This window comes from Ambystoma mexicanum, chromosome 5q (assembly GCF_040938575.1).
Source record: "Ambystoma mexicanum isolate Mex_15411 chromosome 5q, UKY_AmexF1_1, whole genome shotgun sequence".
Taxonomy (NCBI): Eukaryota; Metazoa; Chordata; class Amphibia; order Caudata; family Ambystomatidae; genus Ambystoma; species Ambystoma mexicanum.
Window position 1 is genome coordinate 516,849,827 of NC_090933.1, and position 21,279 is coordinate 516,871,105.

The 21,279-nt window shown below is 45.6% G+C and overlaps 1 protein-coding gene across 20 annotated transcripts in view; it reads left to right on the forward strand.

Moving 5' to 3' along the window:
- The window catches only part of DTNA (dystrobrevin alpha), a 742,978-nt gene that overhangs the window by 340,957 nt on the left and 380,742 nt on the right, over positions 1–21,279 (forward strand). For all 20 annotated transcript variants that reach the window (XM_069621000.1, XM_069620998.1, XM_069620999.1 and 17 more), the window contains exon 5: positions 352–437. In XM_069621000.1, the coding sequence (XP_069477101.1) occupies positions 352–437 (86 nt within the window). The remainder of the gene's footprint in view (positions 1–351; positions 438–21,279) is intronic.

The window sequence follows — 21,279 nt, forward strand, 5'->3', positions numbered from 1 at the left end:
ATAGCAGGTCTATAGTTAACTAATGGTGCTTTACAATGGTTTGTGTTCATAAAAATATGAATTTCAATGTAGTCTCGATGTTGTGTACACATCACGCCATGTTTAACAGTAACCCTTAACCTTTTAAGAATATCCAGATGATTTACACGGCTGCTCAAGGATCAGTATACTTGTTAAGTTATGTAAAAGGAATTAAATGAACATTGCCATATTTGATCAACTGAGCAACAGGGGGTACACTATGTAAATCTACCTTTCCTTTAATGGGAGGATGAAAATGTAATTGACGCTATTTGATGGTTTCTTGCTGCTACTGGTTCTCCTGACAGAGATTGTATTTGTTTTTCCTAGCGAGGGCCATGGTAAGATCTCCGTTTTTGCCGTCAAAATGACTCTGGCTACAATGTGTGGAGGAAAAATCATGGACAAATTGAGATGTAAGTATGTTACAGTGTGTATGTCTTATGAGGACCTCTGATTTACACGCATCGGGATGAAGCAGGAACAAAACATTTTAGTCTGTGACCTGGAGTAGTGAGTATGGAGGCGCAGCCTCTATGTCCTGCTTTCCCATCCTCTTAACTTCCCCTCATTCATTTTATTTCTTTCAGCAGAACAAGGTCTAGATACCCCTGGCAGTGTACGCCATTCCACAGAACGGCCTGGGCGCTCTAGCATTAGTGCCATGGTGATCTGGCTCAGTATGAAAGCATCCTATATAATAAAAGGCCAGATATGTTTGTGCAATGCAGTTATGCGCAGTAGAGACTGCCGCATCGCCAGTTGTGACCACTAGAGAGAGCTGTTGCCTTAAGATATATAGTGGTCTTACTGTGTGAATGAAAACCTACTGTATAACATTACATTAAAATATACCACATAATAAATGAACACTCTGAAAATGTCTTTCGTTATGCACTTTGGCCCGTGTTCACAGGATTCAAACTAGTAGTAACATAGCCAAACATTAACATGTTCAGGGACCTTCTTTTAACATCGTGAATCTTCGATCCAGCCTTTTGATTTTAGAGTGATATAATGCCAAAAAGTGACATGGGAGCATTCTCTCTCCTGAGATTAACAATTATCCAGAAATTATCCTGTAGCCCTGTGAATGCCATACTCCTGTCCTTTACACCCTTGACCCCCCCAAAAAACATTATTTTTTACCTTGATGCCATTTGGCCCTTTTTACCACACACAGTCTGGGGCCCGCTTTAGAATATGTAGTTGGATTGTCCCAGAATATTTGAAAGTGAAGAATGTGAAACAGACTTTATTAAACCTTCGAATAGTAGTGAGGCTTCAATGTCCCCAGTGGAAGGGGCAGAACTTTTAGAGATCCCTTCTCTAAGCGAACGTTTCCCGGATGCAACGATTAGGAGCTTAGTCACCTTGTTGCGCCTGCTGTTGCCAAGAAAAATCCTGTTTTATGCCAAACCCAGTGATAGAGGTCTACCAAAGAAGTAGTGCAGCTGCGACTCTGGCGGGGAAAGACTAGGAGGGAAGGGAGCAACTTGCAACACATTTTTCAAGGGGTGCATTCATGCTGGTTGACAGCCAATTGAGTTGAAACAGATTTCAGTTTAGCTGTAACTGATATCCGGTGGTAAATTGCAGCAGTGTGCTTTAACTTCACAAAGAACAGTTCCGGACAAGCTCGGACTGGCCTATAGGGCAATAGGCCCATGGCTGAACCAAAAGCACAAAATGCTGGTGCGGGGCAGTTTTTGGGGTCAAAGTGGGCCACTTTTTTGGCCAATTTGGGCCAGTTTGATGAGTTATTTCTCTCTGCGGCTAGTAGTTTTGACCGGTGTTGCTGAATAAATATACTTTAAAATGCACAATTTGCATCACACTTTATCAAACAACTCCACCTTGGTTACCATTTAAACAGTCTGTCACAAAAGGAATGAATAGCTATTTGCAACTGTGGGCCACTTTTTCATTGGTGCCCGAGACAATTTTATGGCCCAGTCCGACTCGGAACGGTTAAAATGGTTGCAAAATTAAGTGGAGCTGCTAACAGTAAAAAATCATCAAAGGTAGTGGAACACCGTTCCTGACCGTTTCCGCTCACTTCGACCACTGGCTAAACCACATGCCATGGTGTGGGAGTAATTAAAGCGTTGGCTATGGAAGGTGAAGTAGCACACTGGTTCATAGGGGGATTTCCCCAGAGGCAAGTGCTGCTGAGAGAAGGGTTCCAGTGGGACAGACCCCGTTACGTGGGCGCCACTGTCTGATATTTTAGAGGGACCTTGGCTGGCGTTACTGAACTATCCCTCAGTGCAGTCGCCTATCCAGAGGGAACTGCCAGGCTCGCCATGTCAATACAGGCATTCCACCTCTGGTCCCATGGCGTCATCCCACTTAAACCGGCACTTTCTACTACAGTACGCGTCTTGTGTTACAAACGTGTTTGTGTTGGAATACAACGCTTGAAAATCTCACATTAGCCACAGGAATGTTTTTGTTCTTCAAATTATTTTTTAAAGTATTTTTCTTACCAAGGAAAAAAACAAGGCGATAATCCCTGAACCATTATACATACCGCAAATGACATGTATCACTTCTGTTCTCTCTTCCAACTGTAATATAAGCCATTTAAATTTAAAAAAGCATGACCTAAGTCAATAGATTTGGTTGTTGTATGGCAAATAAACATGTACACATCTTGGGCACATGGGGAATATGTCCAGGGGAAAGCAAGAGCGGGGAGATGGTGAAGGAGGGGGTTGATGAATTAATATGAATGTGAGGATTAATGAACGAGAGTGAGGGAGGGTGTTTGAATGAATGATTGACGATAAATGAATGAGGAAGAGCATGCTGATGGAGAAATGAATGGTTGCAACAGAGCAAAGGTTATTTGAACCTTTGGACAGACGTTTGACATTTTAAGGTCATTTGATAGTACATGGATGGATGGATGTATGTATGGATGGATAATGGTAAATACATACGCGAATGAAAGACAGATCTACCTTTTAGTAATGTGTCATTGTCCAAACCCTTTGTATTTGTCTGGCACTGCAATTTGTGGAAAGGTGAACATTCTGTGTGAGCCTTAGTTGGAATAAAATGCGAGAGGTCCCCAGGCTTCATCACCTGCTATCCTGAAGTAGGTGGGCAAGCAGACTGAGGAGGGATGCGATTGCCTAACATATTTGAATAAGGGAGGTGGGCCCAAAGGACAGACCTGGCACAGGAATGCCTCATTTTCCTGCCAGATAATGCGCATGGACTCCTCGCCACCTACTGAATCTGTGCTTTTTGTGGGGTTTGTGCATGCCATCCCTTCCTTTTCCTTCATTGTACAGCTGCCACCGGTCATTTGCCTGAATTTTCTAGCAACCTATGCTTCACATCCCCACCTAAGATGAAAACCTCTTCAATAGTAACACTCACCAGATACCCAAACTGGCTTAAGGGAGTGACTCATGTCTGCAGTGAGAAAAAAGCTGCCCCCTATCATTGGCAGAGCGCCCTTGAAAACTGCTGCACCGATGAATGGGGAGGAGAAACTGGAGAGTAAAACAAGTAAAGAGCCTAGGAGCTTCTAACACAAGTGGCGGGAAACTTGAGCTGAGACCCTGGGTCCAATGGGCTGGATCAAGGCCCTCTTGTTGATGCCAACAAGAGATTCCTCATCGACACCATTTGGAAAACCATACCCATCCACACCCGCCATGATGGAATGCTCAAGAGGACGCGGGGGATTGTGAACTGAGAACAAGATGCAGTCACAGATGAGATGAAACAAAGAAACCTCAGAAGCCACCCTTACAAGTCCAGTGCTCACACAGAGCTGGGGCTTGCTTTCTAGGAGCACAAACTCAAAGAATAAACTTGACCAGAGACACCGATGATCCGCAGAAGCAGGCATTACATTATGAGGCTACAGATAACTGCCCCCATCCCACTCGCAGTCAGGACGTGCCTTTTTTTGTAGGAAAGTATTTGTGCATGTATGTAGCATTTTCCTGAGAGTACCACGACCTTGATTTTTCTGCTGTGAGAACACAGTTTACTCTGGCCATGTTGGTGCTGTAGAGAAGCCCCTCAACGCTCCTACCAGAAAGAATGCAACCCGCTAGGGAAAAACCCCAGCACACTTCTTGCAAGGCAAACTGTTTTATTTACACAAATATAAAGATGTGCCCGCAAAGCTGCCAAGGAACATTCTGACAAAATCAGCACGAGCAACACTTTTTGAAGGAACACAGCGTCATCAGTGACGTAAATTACATAAGATACAAATCCAAATGGCTGGTTGGTGAGACCCTTATACATAGCCTACCTGCTCCATGAGGGATGCCAGGCCATTGGTCCCAGCCACGTCTGTCCATCTTCCACGTGGGTTCCCCCTTGCACGTCATCAGGCATGAAGATACAATGAATTGGTCATTATTTGAAGAAAAACAATACATGCTCTATCTCTAACCTAATGTGCACATGGTACCGCAGACACAGGCTAAGAAGATACTTCGAGGCCATTGCATCGCACACACCAGCTCGCTTCCAAACACGTCAGCGCCCATCCAAAGCTCCCCACCCTCATTTTAGATATGTTGTTTTACCCCTCATGGCACCTCGCAGCACAAATCACATGATCCATGCCATAGGCAACTGGTCCCTGCTTTCTGATTGATTGGGGGTCTAACAATGTTATGGCCAATAGTCTGGGACTGACTTATACCTTGGAATGCTGGGGGTCTTGGGACAGGTGCATCTGGGCGCTATTACTTCGAACTGGGACAGGGAAGGTTGAAGGCTTGTGCCCTCCATCTCATGGGACAATTTTTCGCAGCAAGCTCTCGAACCCACGCGTGACCTTGCAGGGTGCATTCCTTCTGGGATACGAATGCTGGCAACCTGAGACGATGAAAAGTGTATGAATCTCTGCAGCTCTGCCCTTTCTCACTGGTGCCCATGCTACAACCTATTTCCGCATGCATACACTTATTTCCATGTGTTTGGCTTGGGCCGCAGTCTGGGCTGCAGTGCAAAGCTAGACCTAAAGTTCAATATGGCTGCTACTTTCTAAGATGGCATTTGATTCCTAATGCACTTTAAAGCTGAAACATGCACTACTCTCTCTGTACTATATCCCCTATCAACACACCCCTCCCCCTGTGACCTCCCGAGCCTCTGCTGCACACTCCCAGGCATCTGCCAGATCTGAAAGCACTTGGGGGTCTGGGACGCTCATCCCCCTTCCCGACATTCCCCCCCTTTCGTTAATACTGCATTAACAATCTCCCTGGTAAGGCAATCATGCTCCTTTATCATTCTGCTCTTATTCATTTATCCTCAATCTTTCAGCTTCCAAGTATGGCGGTGACCCTTCCTTTGGTACCCATGCTCTGCATTCGGACCATAAACTTTCTTCTGCTTGTGCGTATTGCTTGTATGTACATGTCATATATATGCACCCTTCATCCCTGCTAAATCTACCCAGTGTTCTATGTAATTCTCAGGGTCTGGTGCAGGAACTGTGGTGGTGCCTGGGGGGAGGGGGGGTGAAGGCTTTGCTTTATTGCAACCATGCATGGCTTGTCTGGGTCATCAGTTTGTACTGCGCTTTTTTTGTAGCACGAGGTGCCTCCTGTTCCCTAATTGAGACCATCATCAATGCGCTACTAGGCACTGCTTCTTCACAGCATGGAAGCCCCAGTTGGCAGGTGCAGAAGATCACCAACACAAACACGATCACAGGAACCAACATCTTCACGATCGCCCCATCCAGGATGGTGCCTGAGAAAAAAGGTTGTCAAACCAGTCACTCTCCTGTATACCAGCTTCTGTTTACATTTGAGTGCCGAGGACGTGCAGGGCTTCTATTATGTTGGTGAGGGACCCATTGTCTGCGTCATTAGGAGGTGCGTAAGTGCAACAAAAATTGCCAATTTTTTTACAGACCCCACCTTCCATAGCCATGAAGAGGTCCAGCATATAGCGGTTCTGCAACATCTTCAGCTCGAATGTGTGCATTTCCATCTTGATTACGTTGAGACCTTGTTCAGTGTCATTGGCCATGTGGATCACTTCCCAATGTACACTTTGGAGCCATTTGGCATTTGTGACGGTTTGCACTCTGTGAACAAAGTTTCTTCTTTGCTGGAGAGTCGGTACTGCTCTGGTATTTCTTTGACTAATTGTGAGGAATCGTGAGATAGACAATTGGATCTCCTCCTTCTCCGCACTTTATATTTTTTCTCCTTCTCCTGCAAGATGGAGAATATGGGCTGCTGCGGAAGCACTGTGGTTGGGACGTCGGGCACTGCTGTAGATATTGGAGCCGACAAGCCACCTGATACTATCAAGTGATCTTCAGGGATCAGCAGGAGCGCAGAGGGCAACAAGGCCAGCGAGCAGGTGCCCCTCCATGATGGCGTGAGGTGCAGAAATGCCTGCTGGGCACACCCAATAGTTATCCATCATGGTTGCTTTCCCTTTTCTTGAGGTCTGGGATGTATAATGTCTTATTGCACCTGCTATTGGTCCCTAGAAAGACACTCCCTTCGTTGTGATAACACAGTTCATATTCTTCTTGATTTTGCACCTACACTAGTTTCTCCATTGCCTCGATCCACGTGAGTTTTGCTACTTGCTGAATTCCAGTACCCTCTGCATACATTATTCACCTTCTGGATCACTTCTCCGAATCCTACTAGTCCTCCTGCCATGCATGTCATTGTGGTTTCTTCTTGCTATCTACTTGCCACAATCTACACGCCTTCCAACTTTTAAGTACGGTCTTTGCAAGCACTGAACTTTTTTTCTGGGGTTTTCAGCATGTTGCTTTTGATCAGGATCCATAACTTCAAGTTGCACACTTTGTGCCTGGAAAGTGCTTCACAAACTGCACAAGGTCAGATATAGTAAACATTGAGCCTCCAAAATCAGAGTTTCCTGTGGCATTAATACATTGAGGGATCCCGACGCATATGGTATCAAGGAGCAAACATAACAGCTTCCTTTAACCTTCTTTTTCCCCACTGAACTCATGTCTGCATACAAACTATTACTTAATTCTGGATGGCGCACATCTTGTATTGTGCCTAATCCGAGACCTCGGTACTGATGATGCTTGACCCTTCTAATTTGTCTTTTAAAACGTTTTGGAAAAACAAAATGTGAGACACTAGTAGGGAAACTATCATTTGCAATTAGGTCAGAAAACACAGGAAATAATGACATCAGTACATTTGTAAGCTTCCCCATGTGCTGGTGGTATCACAAGCAGATGCATTAGGCTGTGTATCATGGACCGCAGCCGCAGTATCATAAATTTCACCTGCTCTGTCCGATACAGATACATTTATAGCATTGTGATGTGTAAAAGAACCATTAGTGATGTTTGCTTGTGTTATTCCACCCCTTTTATATGACGACCCCATATAAAATGACACCCTAGATAAATGCCTAATCCAAACATAGAAATGGCGAACAAATAAGCTACACAGTGCATAACGTAAGTATACATAGAGGAAAACACTGTTATAAATGGAGTTGTTGGACCTGTGTAGAACTATTACAAAGTAGAAGAGAAAAGAGAGAGAGAGAGAGAGAGCGAGAGAGAGAGAGAGAGAGAGAGCTCTTTGTGCAACAATGCGTAGAAGCTTTTTTATGTATCGCAGAGGTAGGCTTGTTGTAGGACCTTCAAAAAAGAAAATCAAAAACACATCAGAAATGAAGCTGCAGTGAATATGTAAATACACGTGGTTCTTCAGGAACATTACCAGTAATAAAGAGTTTGAATGCAATACTCATCCTGCACTGTTAGCAGTATACTGAACTTGGGCAGGGGGTGCGGCCTGGGGTGCTTTGTGAACATCAGTTAAGTGCGCCCAATACCACAACTCACAAACCTTTTCCACAAGGGGAGTAGCATAGATGACCTCAAAGGGGCTGTAGTATCTAGGCTCATTCCACCGGTGGACAAAATTCTTGAAAAGACAAGATCGCCAGGGAAACGCTGGAGAGGAAGTAACGTAGGTGGAGAATCAGGTGCGGTGCTGGTCGTCTCTTTAGTCTTTGGTGGCGCGATCTCTTGAGAGATACACTTTATGGCTTTTGTTAAGGCACACAAGTAACTTCCAAATTCGTCCCCTAGAATAGACGCAGCCCTTTGAGCATCCGATACTCTCCTGATTGGATATAAGGGTGTATGCATGTGTCGCCCTGTTACCACCTCATGGGGCAATACCTGGTGATCCTTACAGAGCTGCGTGCGCATGCTAAACAGAGCAAGGAGCAAGCAGTGCACCCAGTTTTTTTTTAACGTGGTGCAAAGTTTTGACAATTTGCCTTTCAAAAGTCAATTATTCCTCTTCACAACTGCATTGGCCTGGGGGTGGTAAATTGCACCCATCCAGTGCTTGATGCCCAAAAATGCTGTGATCGCTTTGAAGAGTTCATTGAAAAAGTGAGTGCCATTATAAGACCTTATTACATCGCAGATGCCACAACGAAGAAAAACCTCTCTGACCAAGAGCTTGGCCATGCATCAGGGTCTGTGCAAAGATCAGCCTCCACCCACTGTGAGAAAGGATACACAACCACTATTAAGTAGCGGGACCCATTACACGTGTCCCCCATGTCCGCATAGTCTATGTGCAGTTCGCGGAACGGCCCAGTAGGGCGGGGCAGGTTACCTTGGATAGTTCTTAAAGTAAGTGCAGTACCGTATGTCTGACAGTTGGTGCAATGAGTAACCATAGTATTTAATTCCTCTTACAGATTGGGGACAAACCAGTCCTCCTGTATATCTGCAGCAATATGGTGTTTCGACACATGGGAAGGATGATGCAGCTGGTCGAATGCAACTAGTAGCAACTCGTGTGGCATAATCAGTTTGCCAGAGGTTTCCTGCCACCATAGTAACTCTGTAGGGGACTGCTTACAGCCCCTCTTCAACTATACATCCTTTTCTTCCTGGGGCTCAATTAGTTGGGCAATGGGTAAGGAGTTATAGGAGTCTGGCAACTGCTCTTTGCTCTGCGCCACTACTGGGTACTCTGAAACATTTGGAACAGGGATATACGCAGCTTTGTCGCCATGTCTGCGTGTGTTACATGGTGAGACCTCGTCTGTGTTGTTAGTATGGGTGTTAATTCACTACCCCCACCAATTAGGGCTGGGACAGTGCATCGATAATCGTTTCATCTAATAGTGCTGCATGCTGCCCCAGGGACCGGTCAGACCTCCTAAATCCCCTCCTCTTCCAGCGTGCCAGTCCTTCATGCACCGTGGTGTTGATGTAGGCCGAATAAGAATAGATGGTGATACGGCACCCTTGAGATGCTAGAAGTGCCTCGATGAGCGCTTGAAGTTCTGCTGCTTGGGCTGAATAGTGCATGGGTGATTATTTTCATCAATACCTCATAGGCCCCTTCTACTAGATGGACCACTGCCATCCCAGTATGCCTCAAACCCGTTGCCTGTTTGATAGTTGCTGACCCATCAACAAAAAGCACCTCCCCCCGAGTGGGCTATCCCTCGTCTTCGGGATGTCATCCTCCCCTTCAATGTCACACAATTATGTATTGCAAGGTCTTCCTATGTACACTGTTCTGTCAAAAAGGTGGTGGGATTTACAGTTTTAAACCTCCCTATATGAATGTTGAGCCGGACAGGATGATCTTATAGGCGGATGCCCCCTGCATAGTGAAAAGTTGATTTGGAATGCTCTGCGATAGCGAACACTGCATGCAGTGTTACAGAGCACCCCATGACAAATGTGGAGCTTTTCTCAATAGCAAATGCAGCTGCAGCAAACGCTTGTTTTCATGGGATCTGGCCCTGCATCACAGAATCTAGCAGTCCGCTGTAGAAGGCCAATGGCTTGTGGCCCATCATGCTCGTTTGCGTCAGTACTGCAGTCATCAGTTGGCCATTTGAATGGGAAAATAGAAATACTTTTGTGTGTAATCAGGAGTAGCTAGCACTGGGGAAGTGGAGATCATTTCTTTCAGAGCATTGAAGCTGGTGAGCACGTCCTCTATCCATACAGGCTGGCAGTCATACTTTTGAGCCTCTTTGAGGCCCTGCCGCAGAGGCCTGGTGTATGCCACATAGACTAAAATCCATGCTCTACAAATAGTTACTCAACCCTAGGCATTTCTGCATCTCTTTAATAGTTTTGAGTTGGTGAGTGTTGCTCTCTGAGGCTGCGCAATCGAGTAGCATTTTCTTCCCATGGACAGATCTCAACTGGCCCAGATAGATCACATCTTGGAGACAATGGTCCATCCTGCACTGCTGCTTGCTGTCACTAAACACCAGCAAATTATCAACATACTGAATGATGGTACCGGGCACTTCATTGTTCCCTAAGTTAACATGCAATATCCTGTTGAAGATGCTGTGGGACTCCGAGTACCCCCAAGGCAGTCTTGTGTGCTCAAAGCACATTCCCCCATAAGTAAACAAAGTGAGGTACTGTGAATTGGGGTGCAGGGGTATGGAGAAGGTGTTTTTGAGATCCCCTTGATGAAGCGGGTCGCCTCTTTAGGGATGCTGCACAGTATTGTGGCAGGGTTCAGAACTAAAGGATATTCTGCCTGGACAATGTCATTTAGAGGGCAGAGGTCCTGGATCATTCTCCAACTTCCCTCTTTAGCCTTTTTGATTGGATAGATGGTGGTGTTGCATGGGAAGGTGGAGGGTATAAGTATTCCCTGATTCAGGAGGGTCACAATGGTGTCCCATATTCCCTCCCCCGCCTCTTTAGTTGCTCAGGGCAACACTTCACCTGGCTTGAGTGTTATTTGGGCCAGTGCCAACCCCTGCAAGAGCTCTACATCGTGAGCATTGTTTGTCCATAACCTTCTGGGACCTGCTCTAAGTCTATTTCAGTGAAGGGGTCGGGGAGACAAGGGCCATTAAGGAACACCGCACCTTTCCATATTACACCTAATCTCACAAGGGATACAAATTGCCAACAGAATCTCTCCATTGTCAACCCGATCCTCAAACAATTCTGCATCCGTCACTTCCTTGAGGGGCACTGTTGGGTCAATGCACAGTACAGCGCACCACTCGCACCCATCAGAGTCCATTCCTACCACAGCAATCCTTTTAACTGACACAACCAGGCCATGTAAATCTAAAGAAAGTATCGTTCCTGCTACAAGTTCTGGGGTCACCACGGGTCGGAAGATGAAATGTGATGGTGCCCGCCAACACACCTTACCAATCTGGGGCACTAGGTCAAGTTGTACTGTTATCCCATACACAAACATGTCATGGGCCAGCAGGGATGCTGCGAACCACCCCTTCCCCTCACCTTGCCTGTATGATGACCATTGCCTTTAAGACACACATGCCTGACATAGCATATACCACCCCGTGGTCTGTAAAGGAGATGGTCATGTTCAGTTTGCTCAACAAATCCCATCCCAACAGATTAATCGGAGAGGCCTCGGAGTACAGTAAGGGTGAACGCATGCCTTTTCCTCCTATTTTGATATCTACCTCTTCTTTGTAGGGAACCGTTGCGACAGCCGCAGATAATCTTTGTGTGTCAAGAGTTTCACCAATAGTGGGAAGTTTCCCTCACTGATGTGGCACCTGTGTCTACCATAAAGATGAACAGCGTATTACCTATCTCAGCGCCCACCAAGGGTTCCTCATCAGGGTGGGTAGTCATGGACCGGACTGGGAATGCAAGAGAGTTCTGTGGGCTGTCCTAATCCGGTTATGCATTGCTACTTGGGAACGTGAAAGGGTTTTCTCCCATAACGCTGCCTCCTCAGTAAGGCACTACCATTCCATTTGGTACTGCTTTGGATGTGACATTTGGCCTCTGTACAAGGTATTCTGCTGTGGCGCTTGTGGTTGTGCATTAGGCGGTGCTTATGCCTGCATGTGTGGGGGTCTTTGTGGTAATTTGGTGTATGTCTGGGGTATCTCATAGGGTATGGAGGTTAACATCGGGGGGGAAGGAACTTGGCTGTGGTGGTGCAGGAGCAGGTTGATTGTATAGCTAATACCACGTTCCCTGCCTGCTTCTGCACTCCCTTGCAAAATGTCCTCACTTCCCACAGCTCCAATACTGAGACGATCCCATGCCCACCATGGGTCCCATTCCACCAAACCCCCCCTCTGCCCTTTTGGAACTCTCCTCTTCCCCACTGCTGACCTCCTTGGTGCCATTCAGGATACTGATGCTGAGGTACGCCGCCTCATTGCCCCCGTCCTCCACCTGGCCAGAACACTGCGATCCTCACTTCTGCTTGCGTGGTGGTCTGCTCTGCCAAGTCTGTCTCTGTATTTGCTGTTATCACCCCTTGTTTTTCTTCCTCTGCCTGCAATCTCTGAGCCGTTTCCTTTTCTCGTTCTTTAATTCTTTTGCAATGATGTAGAATGGTTTGAATTTCATCCCACCACTTCGCCTCTACACCCACTATCTTGTTGAGCGCATTCTGAACTTCCTTGGGTAATCCGATCTTAATAACAAAATAGAAAATAGGAACTGATCGTTGCCACTGGTCACCCTTCTCTGCTCTCCACATATCCTGCACTTTTAAAATGTACTGAGTTGGTTCTTCGTCACCCATAGCGCACCCCGTGTATCAGGGAATGCCCGCCGCAGCGTGCCTCACACTTGCGCTCTGATATTGTTGAAAGCGGCTCCATAGTGTGCATCGTCATCTAGTTTCACTCCTGGATATCCGGCCTTTACCCACACATCCCCAGCCTGATATTTGACAATTGCAACTAGTAAACTTTTGATGTCTCCCACCGCCAAAGGAATTCCAGCTGTCTGCTTTTCGAATGCATATATCCACTTCGCAGCCCCAGCAGTAAGGGGTGGGAGCATTTTGATCAAATGATTCTCATCCATCTGAGCCTACGGCACATAATGTGCCCTTCAAGGTCCTTTATGCAATAATAACAGTTGTGTGCCCACTCATCTCCTTGCTCTCCGTCCATCACTTCCCTTTTTCCCTGCCACTGCTACCCTCCCAAATCTGCTCCTCAGTCGTGGTCCCCACAAGCTCTCTACTCTGGGCGAGATCTCTGGTGCCTCCTGGGCATCCCCCTCCTCAACTTCAAATTCATCCACAGTATCCCATTCTCCTTCCTGCAGTTCTCTGTTTGCATCCCTTTCTGACCACACTGTCCCATAGCCTACGCTCTCTGCTCCCCAATCGGCACTCTTCCCTCTCTCAACAGGCACATCCATTATTGCGGTGCTATCCAATCTGAATAAAATATCCCCACCCCTTCATTTGTCCAGATGACACCCCAGGTTGCTCTCCCCTTCCTTTATCGCCCTCAAATGGCCCAGCTCCACTTGTGTCACCTCTAATGCTTCCTCTAACTCCATCTGTGATTTGCACTGTTTCATTCACAATACCTGGGGTGACACCATCTTTGCACTGGGGTGGACACCCAGCAGTGTCCTATGTCCTCTACCATTTTCCACAAGTCTAAAATCTCCTTTCATTTCTGAAGTTGTTTACCCTTATATTTGCTATTAGGAACGTGTTCATGTGTTGCAATATCTCCCTGTCATTAGTATCCTGCTCATGCCAGCGGCGTGCCATCCCCTTGGGGTCTCTGCCGCCCATTGTCTGTGATACTTCTCTATCTTCTCTTTGTGCAATCGTAAAATGCACCATAACATATACTCCAAAGGAGTCATGATCCCTATATTGACAATCGTTATATTCCCAAAAAAGCTTTTTGTTATGCATTGCACACAATGTTCTAATACGTGTTACTGCCAGTCCTCTGTCAACAGCTCCCAGTCGCCCCCTGTCCGCAGCCCCTTCCTTGCACACACGCTTTCCCTCTTCGCACCCAATCACCCACACCACTCCGGCAGGCCCCCTCTTGGCCTTCACCTACTACACAATAATAATTAGACATGGCAAAACAACAAACTAAAACAAGCCACAATAACAACCACTACCTTGTATTCTTCCCCCACTGAAATATATTGGGTACAGGCATCCAAGCTCGCTAATTATACAAAGCTCCTAATTTTACCTCGCTTTTATCACAATAAAAATATAGCACCACCTTCTCCCCTTACTCAGAAAGGTTCCAACCCTCCTCCCCGTTATCTTCTTAATAATAATAACAATACTCAAAACACATAATCACTACATGGCCTTTCACGCTCTCCCTTCACGCACACACATATGCTATGTCTCCCCACTCGCTTTTACCCCTGTTGTTGTCTCCAGCAAGAGGTGTACTTACATATACCTGTTTACCCGAGCGCCTCCGTCACAGGGTCCCAGTAACAGCCAGCACTCTCCTAGGAGCTGCGCCCCGCTCCAAAGAGCATACATCAATTCTGTTAAAACGGCTCCTGTACACCAGTACGGGTTGCACGCTTCGGACTAATCACTGCAGGTGGGTGCGTCCCGTCCAGAGATGGAGCCTGAAAGACTTCGTCTTTGCGGGGGTCACTGGGATCACATGAGGGTCAACAAAAATGTAGAGAAGCCCCTCAGCACTCACACCAGAAAAAATATACCCCACTACAGAAAAATGCCCAGCACACTTCTTGCAAGGAGAACAAAGTTTTATTTCCACAAAAATAAAGATGCGCCAGCAAAGCATTTGGCTGCCATGGAACGTTCTGACAAAATCAGTGCGAGCAATACTATGATGGCCCACAGTGTCATCAGTGACGTAAATTAAATAAGGTACAAATCCAAATGGCTGGTTGGTGAGGCCCTTTTACATGGTCTACTTGCTCCAAAAGGGATGCCAGGCCATTGGTCCAAGTTCTGTCTGTCCATCTTCTTCCCGTGGGTTCCCCCTTGCTTGTCATCAGGCATGAAACTACAATGAATTGGTCATTATGTGAAGAAAAACAATACATGTTCTATCTCTAACCTAATGTGCACCCGATACTGCAGACAAGGACTAAGAGGATGCTTCAAGGTCATTTCATTGCACACAGCAGCTCGATTCCCAACACAACAGCGCCCATCCAAAGCTCCCCACCCTCATTTTAGGTATGTTGTTTTACCCCTCCCGGGACCCTGCATCAATAATCACGTGACCTATGGCGTAGGCTACCTGTCCCTGCTTTCTGATCTTTTCTGATCGATTGGGCGTCTAACAGTTTTATGGCCGAGAGTCTGAGATTGACTGATACCTTGGAATGCTGGGGGTCTCAGGACGGCGGCATCTGGGCGCTATTACTTAGACCTGGGACGGAGAAGGTTGGAGGCTCGTGCCCTTCTCGTGGGATTGTTTTTTGCAGAGAAATCTCAACTCCCTTGTGGCCTTGCAGGGCGCATTCCTTCTGGGATACGAATGCTGGCAACCAACATGAGACAATGAAAAGTCTATGAATCTCAGCAGTTCTGGACTTTCTCACTGGTGCCCATGCTACAACCCATTCCCGCGTGTATGCACTGATTTCCACTTGTGTGGCATGGGCCACGGCCCTGGCTGCACTGCGAAGCTAGGCCTCGAGCCCAATATGACTGCTACTTTCTAAGATGGTGTTTGATTCCTAATGCACTTTAAAGCTGAAACGTGCAATACCCGCTCTGTACTATATCCCCTATCAACACAGCCCTACCCAGGGGATCTCCCAGAGCCCCTACTGCACCCTCCCAGGCCTCTGCCGCATCCAAAAGGGCTTGGGGGTCTAGGACGATCGTCCCCGCTTTCCAACAGTGCCCGCAATATTTTGTGAACATTTAATTACTTATTTTCCCTTTTAAATTGGATTATTTTACTGCAGCCTATATTTCCAAGTGCTCATTTAAACGTATCCTTTTCGCAGGTTCCCTACTATTGTGTAAATGTAATAAGGTCTTGCATCAGAAACGGACAGGCCCAATGTTCTGACACCATCATAAATCTTTATTTGCATAGTTATGGGTAGCCCATCAATGCAGAAACTTGATAAACCCGTTTACTTGGACGGTTACATTTTTACATCAGATTTAACACAGGAGTGACTTTTTCGGCAACTGGACTTATATGAGGCTCTTTTTGTAAGTGTAGAATATTGCCTTCCTGAGCATTTCACCCATACAAATGCACATTCAGTATTCCTCTGCCTTCTTCTCCGAATTTAAACTTTCATTTTGAATCTAACTTCTTAAATTAAAGTTGTCTCTAAGCACTTCCACCCCTAGGCTTCTTTAAGTAAGAGGTTGTAGCTGGAGACCAGGTAACGCATACTGAAGCATTTGATAGTGCACATGATTGCAGAACAGATTCTTTCATATGCCCTCCCATTTGGAAATGGACCCTGGTAGCTTCTTGAAGGGTGCGTAAGTCCATTTCAGAAAGTCTTCATTCAATCATTTATCGGGTAGCCCATATTCACTTTGAACATTTCCTTCTGGTGCTCTCCCTTCTTCAACTTTTACTATTTGGGACTATGAAGTAGACTGAGATATGGTTTTGGCCAGCGTTGACCATGCAGGCTCAGATCTGCTTTCCAGTTTTCTGCTAATGTTATGGTCAGGAGTTGTAGGTCCAATTGAAATGTTTATTAGAAACATTAATGTTCTGAAGGGATATTGGTCGGTGGATTTCAGTCAACCACAAAATAGTTAGAAGTTCTGAAATGTGTCTTCCAATCAGGCCGTAGATGTGTTTGTGATGAGAGTGAAAAGTGTGTGACTTTCTCCTTCATTCGTTTTAGTTTGTTGGGCTGCGCATTTGCCCCCTCGCGGTAGGGTTAGATAAACTTTTTTCTCATTTAAATAAACACCCTTGAACATGTCACATCTTAGCTAGATTCCTCTTTCTGGTTGACCACAAGTGGTGCAGTTGGTCAAAATATATGAAAACACAATTTACAGATAAATTAGTTGACGAAAAAACCATTGTGAGGCATGAATTTTCAGATGTTATTGCATGATTGTAAGATTATTGCAATGTCCTGTTGAAACATTCAAAAATGTCTACTGGGACACTTAATAACTGAACATAACGTGAAGCATTTTAGCATTTTAACGGTGGGAGGATAGCTCAGGGACAATGCACTCATCTTGAAAACGAGACTCGGCGAGCAGCACAGGATCGATACCTGGTCCTGTGCTTACAGGCCGAATCAGTCATTGAGCTTGATATAAGAACACAATAAAACATTTTATAAAAACAAAATCCATGCATTTACCCTAGATTTACAGGTAAAAAATCTATCCAGAAACACTTCAGTAACCATGCAATGAATGGAAAAGGCCACGTTTGATATATAGAAAATGGGTCTTGGTCAAATTCATTCTTTAAAACGTCCATGCACGATTTAAAGTGTTTTGGAAGAACTATTGAGGGCATTTTTATTTAAACTATGAATGCCAAAAAATCGAAAGTCATGGTGATGAAAGTAATAGGTAAAAAAAGGTGTGAAAGATTCACTTGGCGAGTGGAGGGACTTCCATTAGAGATTGTTGACACCATAATATATCTTGGTGTCAATATTAAAAGGAGCAGAAGTGAACAAGATCACTACCTTTACCTCTGATCCAGGCTTTCGATAATGATAAATCAAGGGAGGAACTTCCAGAAGAAATATGGGAGATTTACGATGATACCAATAATTGCTTTTTATAAGCAGAGAGTGGCTCAAATATTAACTTATGGAGCTGAAGCAATCCTTCATCTGTCCTTTTCTGTATGGCATAAGCTTGAGGGTCTGTTCTGGCGGAGGGTAACAGCTTACCAACCAGTGCGATAAGGCTAGAATTAAAATTACAATCCCTTGAGTCCATGGTGGTATGGAAGATGATGACTTTATACTGCAAATGTATTGAAAATCCTACTACTCGCCCGTTTGAATTACTGAAAGGGGAGCATGAGATCTGCGATGAATACTTTGGATATTGGAAACAGAAAGTGGAGAAAATCTTGAAGGGGAGGGACATTAGGATTGAAGATCTATTGACAAACCCCTGTAATGTGAAGCAACAGTTACAGGCTTGGGACTGGATTGACACTGAAGAGCGGTGTGGAAATAATAAACTGGATTGTTTGGTGATTGCGGATGGAAAGGGTAGGAATGGGCTACCAACTTATCTGCAGAAATGTCCCGCTCCTAAGATCCGTGACCTCCTACTCCGCTGTCGTTTAAATATCTTGGAGACAAGGGAAGTACAGTGAAGGAGGAAGGTGCCGGGGGTCTTAAATCCATGGTGCAGATTTTGTAAGATGTCGGAAATGGTGGAATGTCCAATGCACTTGATAATGGTCTGTCAGTCGTTGGTCCAAGTCGGACATTTTTTCCTAAAAGACAACATGGAGAAAAGTGTCCACCTTGAGTCCTATTGAGTGGTGGAAATGGGTCCCGATAGGTGAGCAAACCGGATTGGTAATTGCCACAATGAAAATGTTGGAGTTTCTTTTATCAGGAAAGGGAGAGGGATAGGCGGGTTGGAGCTCCTATCAGAATTAGAAGGCAAATTGAGAGCAGGATAATGATTGATTAATTAATGTTAAAGGATTTTTTATTTAACAGGATCAGGTAACGTATTTGTTCTTGATTTTTAGTTTTTTTTTAAGCCAATAAAACATTTTAATAAAAAAAGAAAAAATGTGGAGAAAAAAAGAAAAACAGTTGCTTAGGGGAATCCCATAAGAAACAGCCAGGATCTATGATTGATTGCAATCCAAGTGTCTTTCCATTTGTGTTCTTCTATTTTGTTCTATTTGCCCTTTTTGTTTCCTCCGCTTCCCACAATGGGGCTGGTGGAGATCCCCATGCTCTTTTCACTCCCCCACCCTAATTATATATTTGCCCAGCCCCCATATATGCATGTGGGCACTTTTGAAATGGGGTTATGTTATCCATTTTCAAAATCAAGGAGGCTTGCTGATTTTTTTGTTCAGCGCCATTTGATGAAGCAACATATTCCAGTGCAGTGTATGTGTAGGGGGTGGGCATGTGTGTAGTTTGTTGGTGGCTGTGTACAGTGTGAGCATGTGCATCCAATATGTGGTATAGGTTGTCGGAGCATGTGCCGTGTGAGGATGGATGTGCAGTTTGAGCATATATGTGCACTGTTTTATGGGCATGTAAACTGTGGATGTATGTGCAGTGTGTGCATATAAGCAATGTGTTGCTTTATGCACAGTGTGAGGGGGGAATTTGGGTAAATTTCCTGTATCCGAAATGACCGAGGAAGAAATGACCGAATGTTATTTGTTCAAAAATAACATTCGATTTTTCTATCTGCGCCCATTTTGGATACCCTGATCCCACCCGCCCCCTTACTTACCCATTGGTGGCAGACTCCGCTGTGTGCCACTGATTCGCTGTGTCCTTGCAACACCAGTTCCCAATCACAGAAGTGATTGAGAACAGGTGTTGCAGGGTCCTTTTCTTTTTTATTCTTCTTCTTTACTGCATGCGAACGGGTGCGAGGGACACCCCGCAACCTCCTGCTGACATTATGGTGAACAAGATTGCGGCAGACCCACCTGCAGCACCCGCTCCCCTTGTTCACCATAATGCCCCCGAATGGGGCATTTGATTGAATTTTTCGTCTGTTTCATACTTTTCGTTCAGCCGAAATTCGATCAAATGTCCCATTCAGACTTTTTTAATTCGGTCTTTTTGGGCGTTTCCGTGAGGGGGTTTGATTTGATTTGTTCACTTATAATGCGCCGGAGCCCGCAGGCATCAGGCGCAGAGAGAAAGCAGAAGAAAAGAGAAAGGAAGGTATGACAGAGAAAAATGGGAATACAGGTGTGCTTGTTGTGGGTGGGTGTGTGTGCTGTGTGAAGGTGCACGTATAGTCGGGGCGCTGCTTTAGTGTGTGTGCGCAGGGTGGGAAGTTATGATAATGGCCCAAATGAAGAGAACATCAAGAAGTAATATAGTCTACTGGAAAGCAGAAAGACTGCATGTAAAGGCCAAGCTCTGAAACAGAACCATCCGCAGACTCTGGGCCTCAGGTTGTCCATGCTGGCTGCCTGCCAGAACCCATCTAAGAAGCCATTGCAGCAGCGTGTCACCTATCTGAATGAGGCCTGTTCTCTGTTTCTGGGCCCTTGCAGGTTGTTGAAAAATATGCTGCATAGTAGTCCCATTTCACAGTACATGTTGTGCTATCCATGTCTTATCGTTATGTTTGCACGGTTTCCTTTCCCTATGTATTTTGAGGAGAGGAAGTGCTTGTGTGTCTCAACACAATAATTAGCTGGTATTTGTAAATGTAAGGAGCATTTCACGTCCCCCATGGACTACATTGTCACCCTCAGAGTTAATGTCCTCAATAATGTAATAAAGCAGACCCGATTGCTTCATCAAGAGTGGAATGAGACGCGTATTTCTTCCATGACTACAACCAGGTGACCCCTCTAGCAGAGCTACGAGAGTAGAAATACAAGGAGGCCGAAGAAGGCAGAGGCTTACAGCGGGAAGAGGTCAGAAGTACATGGTAGGGACGGGAGATCATATTTTGGTTGAGATGTTGAGTGGGCAGTGCATGGCTGAGATAGAGGGAAACCCACATGTGGCTTGGAAGCCTATGGAAAACAGAACGACTTGACTGCTACCACTGAAGACCAACACTTTTCCAGAGGACCCCCGAGTGGAGAAGACTTTGGACAGTTTTACCTGCAGTGTACAATGCTGAAAAACAGGGCCTCACAAAAAACTTTGCCCTGAGAAGCAATACATAAAACCAGTGTTAACAAAGGGTGGAAGCCGTTCCCAGAGTGCCTCAGAAACCAAAGGTGTAATAGATGCAGAGACTGTTAAGCGGAAAACCCACAAGAAATGGCACCCGGGGCTAACACACAACACAATCGCGGAGATAGAGGACGATTAAGGTGGCTCCATTACGCCATGAAGATGCTGATGAATAAAAGGGGACCAAAAAAAGTAACAAGTGTGCTTCTAATATTCCAAGATCCTACCAAAGTGGTACCGACAGACCAGCGACCTTACGCCCAGGGACCGTATCTCTCCTGCCCTAAAATATCCACTGGCTACCGGTCGCTGCCCAGATCAAATTTAAATCCCTCTGCATCATTCATAAAGTTTTCTGGGGCCAGGGACCATGCTATGTGCAACTTGCTCTCACAAATACTCTCCTTCCAGATCCCTAAGCTCCTCCTGCTCCAACTCTCTGCTTGTCAAGCGCTTCTCTAAGCAGAGAGCAGGGGCCGTTCCCTCTCCTCAGCTGACTCTCTCTTCTGGAACAGCTTCCCTCCCTCTTTCTTTCCGTCTTGAGCCAGATCGATGCAAGTTCCACAAACACCTCAAGACTTTCCTCTTCTCCTCCCCTTTCCCTCTCTCCCTCCCATGCTAAACCCCACAGTAGCTGTGAT